General features: G+C 32.8%; 1 protein-coding gene across 1 annotated transcript; it reads left to right on the top strand.

Moving 5' to 3' along the window:
• Positions 1-2,981: 2,981 nt before the first annotated feature.
• On the top strand, positions 2,982-10,795 carry LOC101889924 (probable cytochrome P450 304a1). Its single transcript, XM_005183057.4, has 5 exons — positions 2,982-3,202; positions 8,618-8,869; positions 9,240-10,114; positions 10,220-10,364; positions 10,427-10,795. The coding sequence occupies exons 1-5, from the start codon at positions 3,109-3,111 to the stop codon at positions 10,609-10,611; spliced, it is 1,551 nt and encodes a 516-aa protein (XP_005183114.2). The 5' UTR covers positions 2,982-3,108; the 3' UTR covers positions 10,612-10,795.
• The last annotated feature ends 1,925 nt before the right edge of the window (positions 10,796-12,720 follow it).

Below are 12,720 nucleotides of genomic sequence, written 5' to 3'. Positions count from 1 at the left end.
TCTACCTGTTTGGCTTCTAATGTCAAAATTACTATCAAAACAACAAAAAAGCAAACAACTTGTTGAATTGATTTTGAATAAATAATTTAAAACCGCGAAAACTGAATGAATGGTCAAAATTTCTTTTCAATATCATGTTCTATATATCTCTTATGGTTTATTTCGCGACAAAAACTGTAGATTTTGTCGATGCATTCGTTGCAATAAGCATTTTGAAAACACCCGAATTTGAATATTTTCTGAACAATTTTTTATTATTGAAAAAAAGACACACACATAAGCAAATGAAGTTGACATATTAAGCCAGAAAAATAAAAAAATTTAAATCATATTGTAGTTCTGCCCTACCTTGAATTCATTGTAACATGCATCTACCTGTATTTTTCTACCATGTTTGATAGCTATAAAGTATGTGCGATTTTTCTAGTTTACAATAAAGTTAACTTTCCTGTGCAAATTTCACAAAAAGTTATTGATCGACATTCATCTTGCAAGAATACAGCTATTTCGAACAATAAATGGGTTGTACTTTCAAATTGTTGAGACAATGAAATCGTATTGCAGTCTTAGTTTTTAACATATATTATTTAATGGTATCGTATAAAAAATATATAAAAATGTGCTTATTTTTGACAAATCAATTTTAAAATTTTGACATATCAATGTTCGCAAGCGTTGATGCATCTACCTATATTCTTCTACCATGGGTATAATACAATGTTAAATACTTATTATCTGAAAAAATAACTTAAATATGTAAAGTATTGCCTAAAAGTTGTAAACATTTTAGCATCTGCCACAATGCTTATCCTTCAACTGATATTAATGAATGAATTTTAATGAGTACATTTTTCAAGTAAAATTATGCAAGCTCGCTAGCGCGTTTAGATACAAATTTTGTTTCGGATTAACCCACATTTTCAGGATTTATTGCTTAAACTTAATATAAAATAAACGATGAATGTTATCCATTTTTTTTAAATACATTTTACTACTATTGCCAAATTATCAATATAAAATATGGCAACATGAATTCAGTAAACTTTACGTTACAAGATAAAGGGAAGAAGGTCTGACTTTTTGCTTATCGGACAGTTCATACTCCAATGAAACATGTAATAATGAAAAGCGATTTATGTGTACGACAACATCATTGTTTTAACTATCGGAAAGATGTAATAACCGGCCTAGATCTTTTTAACTAAGTGGGTATGCCTGGTTACATTAAAATTGTGATTCTGAAAGTCGTGTGTTAAATTCAACAAAAGAGAGATACATTTTGACAGTTCTTTTACTCAGAGTTTACAAATCTTCCGTACAAATTTCTTCTTGCAATCACATTAATTTCAGCTTGGCAATCAATTTTAAAACGTCTTTATTTTGGAAATCGCTAGTCTTTTTCGACTCGTTTTCTTCCGTGTTTTATTATACCCTACGCCACAAGGTGGTCAGGGTATTATGTCTTTGTGCATTTGTTTGTAACATGCAAAAGGAAACGAGATGGACACATAGTTCCTTTTGATGATCTGCATAGAATCCGTCTGTCCATGTATTTTTGTAAACAAAGTACAGGTCACATTTATTGTCCGAACCAGATGAAGTTTTGCAGAAATAGTTTGTTGGACCCAACGACGTGTAATATTAGCCCAAACATTATGGAATTCTGCACATACAACCAGATTAGGTCTGAAAATTAGTATGCCAAAATTTATCGAAATCGGTTCAGATATAGCTATAGCTCCCATATATATTGTTCATCCGATTAGTTATTTTTGTCCTCCGCAGCCGTAATATGCACTCTGTAACAACGATTTTTTGGGGAAAAATACCAAATACAAAACATAAATACCTTTTCTAAATTTTATCGAGATCGGTTCAGATTTGGATATAGCTCCCATATATATACCTTCATATCAAATACAGCTCAGAAATACATTTGCCAAATTTTATCGAGATCGATTAAAATTTGGATATAGCTCTCATATATATCTTTATCCGATTTGAAGTTAATTGTACACCAAATGGGTAATACAAGCCCAATTTGGGAAGACACAAATGCCTCGGCAAATTTAGTAGAAATCGATTCAGAGGAGGATATTCCTTTGGACTTTAAATTTAACTATAATCGTAGATGGTATGATTTAATTCTCAAATAATTCCCAGTAAAAATTTTATTTGTTATGTGAAGCTCTACTAAATATGCAAAGTTGTGTCGAGTATGTAGAACGACCCTCCTTTGAATTGTGCTGCTTTTTGTGTAAGGGAGTAGCAAGTAGGAAATTTGGAAGATACATGCACGTAAGGAACAGAACTAAATTTAGAAGTTTTAGAAGTCCGAAATATAACATCAACTGTAATTATAGACTAAGTACTTTTATTAGTCTATGGCCAAGTGTTCCTTAAAAGAATCTGTGTAATGGGATATGCTCATAAAATGAGCTGCCTTAGCATATGCTTCAAATAAAATTTAATATCATGTATATTTTTACAGTTTGGTATCATAAAAATCTCTTCCATAATATTTTCAAAATATTAGCAATATTTCAAATTAAATACACATTTGCGTAGCTCAATTAATTTGTTATATGAAACTGTGAAATGACAACAAGTATAAAGAAAAAAAAATCAAAGTAAACTTTTTTTAAAAGAAATGTTTAGTGAAAGCTTTTATAAAGATATGAAATGTCAAAGAAAAAAAGTAAAGAAAATATTATTAATTTTAAATTTTTATAGGCTGGTCTTCATTATCACCTATCAGCCTTTCAATGGCCAACGAGAAGTTTTACTCTTTAATGACGAGGTCCAAAATTTTTCGGCTAAACGTATCTTCGTGTCTGCTTCTAATAAACTCAAACAGCCGAAATTGCACACACAAAACAAAATGTCTTCGGTCATGTCTTCGGCACGAAAATTGTTATCAAATACTCATTCTATTGTAGTATTAGTCGTAACGAATATTCAAATAAAAAGGGGCCCTGAAATCACATTTTAGTCGAGTAGTGAAAGTCGTCGCAAAGCAACAGTTACCTAAAACGGTTTAAACCGCTTTCGTTTGGTTGTATAATAACACAATTAAAAAAAAATATTTTTAATCCTTAAGGATTCAAAATGTTAACATATTTGTTATTGGTGTCTTGTACGACTCTTTTCGTATACGGTTTATACAAATATGCTGTGTCGAAACCAAAAGGATTTCCACCCGGTAATAATAATTAAGATAAAAAGCAGAAAAAAAAAACATTGGTGAGAAGTTTACCCTATCCCGATTGGGATGTTTATGGTAATCACTGATGTTAAATAATTTGTTTTTTAAGTATCAATGTGTGGAAGGTTTATGTGTGCGAATTTATAATTGGTTATAGATTTTAACCAATCCATTGAATGCAAACGAAGAAACTACAAAAGCGAAAAAAACTACGACTTATTTTGATTTTTTTTTTGAAAAAATAAAAAAAAATCCCAGCTCACATAATAATAAAGGAAAATGGAAAATAAAATATAATATATACAATTATTTTGATTTCTCAGATTGAGAAGAACCGTGAGTTAGCTCTCATTGATGTTTAAGAGAAAGTGTGAAAGCGTTTATCAGATTGAGAAGAATCGTTAGATAGTTCTCATTGATATTTTAGAGAAAGTGTGGAAATATAATATATCGCATAATTTGTAGTCTCTGTATATTTAAAAGATAATGTTCGCACAGGACATTTAGAAAAATAGTGTATTTTTTTAATATTTCGGTTACAGCAATTATTATTGGCAAAACTAAAAACAAATATTTTAAAGTGTGAAAAAAATGAAACCATTTAAATATTAAAATGCTAGTAACACAAAAATGAAATTTGTATTCACGAGTTTGCAATCATTTGGGGAAATCTTAATTAATTTATTATTTTAAGAACTTCTACAGGTGACAGGATAAGTCAGATATAGGCGTTTTGAAATGACTTTAGGAATTGCAACAATTTGAATAAAAAAGTAATTTTTGTGTTATTAATTTTTTTGAATATTTAAAGTGAAAAATTAAGTGTGTTGGCAAATTGAAAATCTAATTCATTGTCTGAAATTTGACTTGAGTCCTGTCTTGTGTGAACGGTGGAAGAGCAATTAGCAATGCAAATTATCCTCCAATACATATTTTTAGTGAAAATATAAAATAAAACTAGTCAAGGATATAACAAAATCAAAGATACATAGAAAAAAATTGAAACCTTTTTTCTAAATTTGTGAAAAAGTATTATTGTACAAAGGATACAATCATGGCAGCTTATTGAATAAAGTGAAAACTTCGTGTTTTGTTTCTTATTGCCATTTTCTGTTTTTTATATTTGTGAATCTTGAAATTATTAAGCTTGTTATGTTTGCGCCTGAGTTCTTAAAATAAATTATATTTCAAAATACATAAATTGGAATTCATTCCATAAAAAATAATTTGAATGAAAAAAATTTTAATCTTGCAGATTTCATATTCAATGGCGTATTTTTATGGTGTCCTTACGACGAAAAAAGGTGAGGGTACATAAGCAGCTTGGCATATTAAGGTCAAATTATAATAGGGAACGACATCACGATTTGGGTGCGGCTCTGACATCCCTTTATGATACGTGAAAAATACGCCATGCGAAGACTTCAAGCTGCTTATGTACCTACACCTTAAAACAATGTGTTTTGGTCTGCTAGATGCTAAGCGATCCGTGTGTGATATATCAATAGTCAGCGAAAGCAAACAATTGATTAATAATGCCAGAACGAATTGTTTATCGGTTCATGGCTGCTCGTGGCTCGTATAAATTTAAATTTCCGTAAAATGGTGTTTTTAGCAAGGCTAATAGCAACAATTATAATCTAATTCACCAATACAAATTAATTCGCCATTTAATTTTGCACACTGCGCTCATGTGTGATTTTCAAAAAAAAAAAAGAGAGAGAGAGACAAAACCGTTTGTTGAGTCCCATACCATGACCCATTACAAATACCACGGAAGGCCCAACTACCTGTTTGAATTTAAAATATGCAGAATTTTGTAAGACATTAAAAATATTTTTTTATTCCGGAGAATAAAGTCAGTATTGTATTCATCTTCTCCTCCAGTGAGACCCGTTCCGTTGATCGTGGCATGGTTAATTTCTCCATGGATAAAAAGAACCCCGAAACCCCAATAATAAAATTCATAAAAACACATGTGATCAACTTTTGTGTGAAAAAACTCGTTACCTAACCAACTGATCGAAGAAAAACAGCTGATCGAAGAAACAACAAAATAAATGTGCAAAATTTTACAGGACATAGGTTTTGTTTTGGTACAATAAAATAGTAAAACAGGTTCGTTAAACTATTAAAAAAATATGATCCGAACTGTTCGATATTTTTAAAGCAATAAATGCACACAATACATTAACAGAAATTGGGCACATTAAGAAAAAAATGTAATCAGCTTCTAGCGCTAACATACTCTTTTATTCTACCATGTTATCAGCTGATGTGCCAGTGCAAAGAAAAAGGCTAAAAGTTTACTGGACAAATTTCTTCCAGTAAAATCCAGTAACTCTCAGTAAACAAATATCAACATTTCTCTTTTGATTCACTCTTATTTACTGGACTTTTGGGTTAAGAGACAACATCCAGTAAATTTGCCTAACAATCGAGTAATCAATCTCAATAATATTCCTTTGATATCTCTCAACAAAGAATACACAAGCCCCTTGCATGAACCATATCAGCACGCCCATTTAGAAACAAAACAAATTTGTTTTGGTTTTCTTCGATGTTTAATCATTAAAAGTGTGGAGTGTGGCTAAACAGTAGCAATAACAATTATCAAAATATTAACAATGATCCCAAACACGCTTTCTCACACTCGCTCTCACGCCGCCTTCTTGTCTGCATGTATTTTAACTAACAATGAGTACACATTTATTTCGGCATATGTGTACGAAAATAAAAAACAAACCTATATCAACATTTTTTATATTGTGGAAAGTTTTATTCATAGAATATTTTTGATAACAACCACGTTCGCAAAGCTTTCGTATCTTGTTTGAAAGTAGCTGTATTTCATACCTCCCGATACGAATCCTATACGAGTATTTCATGGTGTGAATGCAGCTCTGGCATTACTTTATTATATGTCACAAAATATGCCATGCGATGACTTCAAGCTGCATGTGTACTCACACCTTTAATAAATGTTTGAAAGCTGTTTTTTGCTTCAACATGCTTCCGCAAAAAAAATCGAGAGCTTTCAATACGCAAAAAGTGCAAATGACTACTGATATTTGGCGGTCAAAATACGTTATTGTGATTTGATTTCAAATTAAAAATGGCAAAATTTTGTTCGAAATATTGCATTTGTTACCGCAATATAATTGGCATTAAATTGCTAATATTTTCATTTATTCGCGTCCTTCGCAAGCTGTTTATAGATCCTATAAGAAACATTTGCCTTTAAGAAAGGTATTTTACCTTTGAAATAAATATGAAAAAATGCAACTCTGTAGCAAAGTCGAGTTTTCGACAAAATTGTATTAAATATCTCTTTTATCCCATCTCTGATTTGACAAAGTGATGCTGTCAACATATGATTGCATAAAACTTCCTTCCCAATTGACCATAGAAAAAGCCAATAGTTTTTCACATTAAATTAAAAAAAAGGAATATGTAAACGGTACCAAATATAATTTATGACTTTTAATTCATGATTTGACTACGTAACACTAAGAAAAGCTGTCTTATCTTTTGTTATCCCAGGGCAAGACAATGAATACTAATATATAGTTTTATTTTACAACTTTTAGTTGTAAAGTTGTAGCCTGCTAGCTTCTGATAGTATAAGTGTTTTATGACATACTGATTGCCAAAACACTTGTTCCACAATTATTGCTAAAAATCAATTAAACCTCATTTAAAAAATGTGCATGTCTATTATTTGACGATTTCAAAGTTGATGTGAACGATATTTTTTTCAGAAAAGCTAAAAGTAAGTTTTCATACATAATCTCTACCTGGGTTAACCCTGACAATTTACAATCACAATAAATATAATAACATAGCAATATAAAATATACAGAGTGAGATAAAAAACTGCAACAAATTCAAACGGAATAATTTTTACATTTTTTTTTAATTTTATTGAATGAAAGCAAAAAATGTCGGAAATAGCTTCAAATTTTAGTATAAGTTTAGATTGGTTCGAATTGGTCACCTTTGGTACGAATTATGGCCTTCAAACTGCGAAAGAAGCCGTTACACGTTGCCCGAATGTTGCTCTGCGTTATTTTGGCCCATATCCGGCGAAGCCCTTGCTTGAGGTGATCGAAACTTTGGTATTTTTTAGTGTCAACCTTGCTTTCCAGACACAATAGTCCAACGGATTGCTATCCGCAGATTTTGGTGGCCATTGTGCGCTGGAAATGAAGCGAGGAACCTTATTTTGTAACCATTTTTGGTGCTGAGTCCTGTTGGAATGTCCAAGGCCTACGGCCAAAATAAATGTTGTGTCTAAGGTTCTGGTGGCCAACCGAAGGTGCACATTTTCAACTGACCTCTTTGGGAAGTAAACACGATTATTTTGTTTGTTTACAAACTGTTGGGCAACGATTGTTTTCTCATCGGAGGAAGCCAAATTCGGCAGTTAACACTTTCGGCCAAGCGAAGCAACTTTTTAGCTCTTTTCTATTTTCTTTCTGTTCCGGTGTAATTTCTAGCAATTTTTGGAATTTCAATGGCTTACCCCGAGCTCATTTTTCAATGTTTGCCGAATGGAATATTGCGATATGTTTAGCTCACGAGCCATTTTTCGGCCACTGCGACGCAAGTTTCGATCAAGTCGCTTCTTTACTTTTCAAACCATTTCTGCTGATGTTGCTGTTTTCTTTATTTATTCACATTTAAATGCTGGAGTGCTTTAAGAAATCACACTATCACGCTTGAATTCGATCACGAACAACTTTTTTCTGGAAAATTCTCACCAAAATGCTTTTGTACGCTTGTAAACAATATAATGGGCTGTCACTAAAATAATTGTAATAGCTGTCGGACGAGGGACTTAGAAATGACAGCATTCTGAAGTTGGTTGCAGTTTTTCATCTCACCCTGTAGCTTGTGAACATTCATAAAGTATCAAAGAATTTCTGCAAAAAATATTTTTAAAATATTTTAAATACTTTTTTAATTAAAACTTTTAGTTCAAAAATGTTTTGACAGTTCAATGTACCACCAGCTGTGTTGGTGCGGCTACCTATGTAATTTTATATATCTTTAACACCAATAACTTACCAATCACAGTAGTTTTAACATATGATTTTCATAGTCATATTAATTGTAAACGGATAAAGATCTGCATGTAACGTTAGCTAGCAAGACTTTTTGAGGTAATATGACATTAATATTGTAAATCTTTATCCGGCTTAACCTGACAATGGGCCAGTCACAATAAGTGACCACTGAAAACGCTACGGTTAACACGGGTAAAGATTTTATTTAAACACGCCTTACTTTAAATAAATCATGATATATCAAGTATTGGGTTTCTGCAAATTTTTACTTTTTTACAAGTGTAGAACAGAAATTATTTTTTTTTAATTTTTTCATAATTTTAACTATTTTCGCTATTTACAGCTATTCCTCGCGTTCCCTTCTTTGGCAGTTATTTGTTCATGTTAATGGTGAATTCCCGCATGCTACACAAAGCTGTTTCACAATTTGCAAAATGGTTGAAAACGGATATAATTGGTCTGTTCATGGGTAATTTTCCCTTTGTTGTTGTCCACAATCCTGATGCTGTACGTGAAGTATTAAATCGGCCTGAATTCGATGGCCGTCCATCGTCGTTTATTGCCGAAATACGAGAGCCCAATAGGAAAATTTCTGGTAAGTAAATACACGTATATCAACAAATCACATACTACCGGCTCCAAACTAAGCTAGCGTTTACATGGGACAAATTATTGTTTCGATTGGAAACTTTAAAGACACATGAATAAAGTTTAATTGTACTGTAAAACAAAAGAGCAGGATAAACAGTTGAATTTAAACATAAAATATAAGTTTTTCTTTACTGAAAGTACCACTGTTTTTACAATTTTCGGGACATCTACGTCATGGAGACAAATTTTAGTATTTTGACAATGAGTGTATGAACTTAATTGCTATGTCACTAAATATGGGAATTAATAGGAAAAGTGCTGCCATTATATAAGATTCATTGAAACAATGCTTTTTTTTTCCTTTTTTTAAACAGGAATTTTCTTCATAGATGGTCCCGAATGGGAGGAGCAAAGACGTTTCATTCTCCGCTATTTAAGAGATTTTGGGTTTGGGCGACGTTCCGATCAATTAGAAGCCGTGATGCAAGAAGAATTAACTGACATGTTAAGTTTAATACGCAATGGACCCAAATATGAACACGAGAAGCAATTTGTCAGAGAAGGCGGCTATCGTATCCTACTATCCTATTTCTTTAATCCCTTCTCAGCCAACAGTATCTATCAGTGCGTTTTCAACGAACGAATTCCAAGAGCTGAACAAGCGGATATGTGGAAATTGATCCTTATGCTTGTTCAATTCCAACGCACCGGTGATGATTATGGTAAAGTTTTAGGTATTATGCCTTGGATCCGACACATATTCCCCAACTGGAGTTCATATAATAAATTAATGGAATCGAATCGTTATGTTTACAATTTCTATGAGAAAATGATAAATCACTACATTGAGACGTATGATGAATCGGCTGATCGCAACTTTGTCGATTTGTATATCAAAGAAATGAAAAAGGCCGAGGAAGAGGGTAAAGGCGATACAACATCTTTTAAACACAATCAACTTGTTATGGCAATGATCGATTTTACATTCCCCGCCATCACCAATATGGGTACAACAATGGCATTTTTAATCCAATATCTGTTGCATTATCCGGAGGTTCAGAAGAAAATCCAAAATGAAATTGACAATGTTGTCGGCTCAGGTCGTTTGCCAACATTAGATGATCGTAAAGATTTATCTTACACCGAAGCATGTATAAGAGAAATTATGCGAATTGAGACGCTGGTTCCTTCGAATGTTGCACATCGGGCAAAAGTAGATACAGAACTAATGGGATATCATTTGCCAAAGGTAAGGAAATTATATTAATGTAGTAATGATATTCTTTGAAACTAATATTAAACAAGTTTATCTGTCATAATACCAACTTATTATAAATGTTTTTTTTTTTTTCAGGATACAATAGTCTTGACTAGCTTAAAGTCCGTTAATAATGATGAAACTATATGGGGTGATCCGAAGAATTTCCGACCTGAAAGATTTTTAGATGACAATGGAAAGTTGTGCCTAAAGAAAGACGTTTCGCTACCATTTGCTGCTGGTAAACATAAAGATAAATTGGGTCTCAAAAACGCTGTAATAAAACCCTTATACCTTTTCCAGGCAAACGTCTGTGCGCTGGTGAAACATTTGCTCGCAACATGTTATTCCTGATGACCACAACCATGTTACAAAATTTCAACTTTGTATTGGGTCCAAATGACAAATTACCCGATATGAGTGTACGTCTGAGTGGTTTGACTTCGGCTCCCATGGACTATTGGGTGCAATTAGAAGACAGAATGTAACACCAAAAAAAAAAAAAAAAAAAGAGAACAGAGAACAGAGACAAGCATTTATAGTTTAAGATGTGTATTATATTAGGTTAGAATGAATTTTCAGATCGTGTTGCGATTTTGAACAATTGGTTGTCATTATATGTATGGCTTTAATTTTTTACATTGCTTTTAATAAAAATGGATTTTTTTTAAATTATTGTGTTTTTTTCTTTATTCCCGAACCCATAAATATGTTATTTTTGCGATTTAACCACTGAACAATTTAGACTGAACACATGCAAACAAAAGCAGAAAAGATAATTAAAAGAGCTTTGCAGCCCATTTACACGTTGATTAAATGCATTATCTCGATCCACGTGCTTTATTATACCAAATTTACAATGATTTATTATATTTATTCAACAAATGAAACTATTGGTGTGTCTGTTTACTTTTCCTCCAGAAATTGTTCAGTAGCTTCTTTCAAATGCTTGGTTCTAGAACATGCTAGAACATACTAGTTTTGCGAGATTTTTTCGATATCATAACGGGAAAATCGGTTATCGTATTAAAACTTTTAGATGCTTGCAGTTCTGGAACAGACCAAGAGAGAGTAAATGGGCAAAAACAAAGGAGCGTAGAGTGAGCAAGTATAAATTATGGACGAAACGAAATCGAACTAAGCCAACCTGACGCTCTTTTGCTCTTTTGTGGACATGCCAGCCGATGACTTAATCCAATAAAACAGCTCTTTATGTACTAGCACCTTAAATGCGTACATAAGCAGCTTGAAGTCTTCGCATGGCATATTATGTGACATATATCCTGCCGTCATTTTGTATTTATAATTTAACACTAATATTCCTAGCTATGAGACCAAATTGCTTATGTACCCACACCTTTATGATTTCAAAACAAAACAATTTGTGTGCCATCAACAGAAATGAAACATGAAAAAATTAAAAATGAATCAAGAAAACAAAGCTATTACGCTTGCGATTCGCAATATAAAGTTCTTTTTAAAACGTTTGTCCAAATGTAAATGACCGAAAGGAGAAGGAGAAGAGTTGCAAGTTATTGCAAGAAGATATTTGTCCAGCAAGAATTTGCAAACTCTCAGTGAAGGACATGTCAATATTTCTCTCTCAAATTGCTCACTTTTGCAGAACTTTTGGGTTAACAGACGTCTTCCAGTAACAATTTTTAAAAATTTTTTGGTAATCAGACACAACTTATTCTAATCTCTACCGCAATAGTCAACTGTGTTCGCATATCGTTCATTTAAATTTTAAAATAGCTGCAAATTTGAGAAAACATAGAAGGCTTTTTTGACAAGCTTAAAGGTGGGAATACATAAAGCGCTTATTAGGCTGATTTACGTCATCGCCTGTCTTCTTCGTAGAGGAACAAAGGAGTTTTAGGTTGACTAAATTCGATTTTGGCCCTTGGCTCATTGTTCACTTCCAAAGAAGCCAGCCAAATAAGCGCTTTATGTATTCCCACCTTAAGTCATCGGTTGACTTCTTCGTAAAAGAACAAAGTTTCACCCTTTAGTATAAATAACGGACCGAAGCCATGACTTCAAGCTTCTTATGTACTTGCACCTTAAGATAGAAAATTGTATGTACAGGGCCGGGCCTTCGTATAGGCCCCATATATCAGTACATCCCTTCATTTGGTATTTTGACGATATTAGGTACAATACTCACCAAAACTATTTGAGATGTCGTATTTGTAGTTCGTAATGGATGCTAAAGCCTGTGACAGAAAATTGTTTATGCAGGTCCAGGTCTTCGTATAGCTCCGATATAACGGTACCTCACAATATTCGGTATTTTGATGATTTTCGCGTCATTATTCACCGGAGTAGTTTGAAATTACGTATTTAGAGTTCGTAATGCGAACTACAGTCTGTGACAGAAAATTGTCTGTGCAGGTTTATGTCTTCGCATAGGCCCCATATATCAGTACCTCCCTATATTCGGTATTTTGACGAGTTTAGGTACAATACTCACCGAAATTGTTTGAGATATCGTATTTGAAGTTCGTAATGGATGCTACAGCCTGTGACAGAAAATTGTCTTTGCAGGTCCATGTCTTCGTATAGCTCCGATATAACTGTACCGCCCTATATTCGGT

This window comes from Musca domestica, unplaced genomic scaffold (assembly GCF_030504385.1).
Source record: "Musca domestica strain aabys unplaced genomic scaffold, Musca_domestica.polishedcontigs.V.1.1 42, whole genome shotgun sequence".
Classification (NCBI taxonomy): domain Eukaryota; kingdom Metazoa; phylum Arthropoda; class Insecta; order Diptera; family Muscidae; genus Musca; species Musca domestica.
This window is presented reverse-complemented; position numbering and strand designations above follow the sequence as displayed.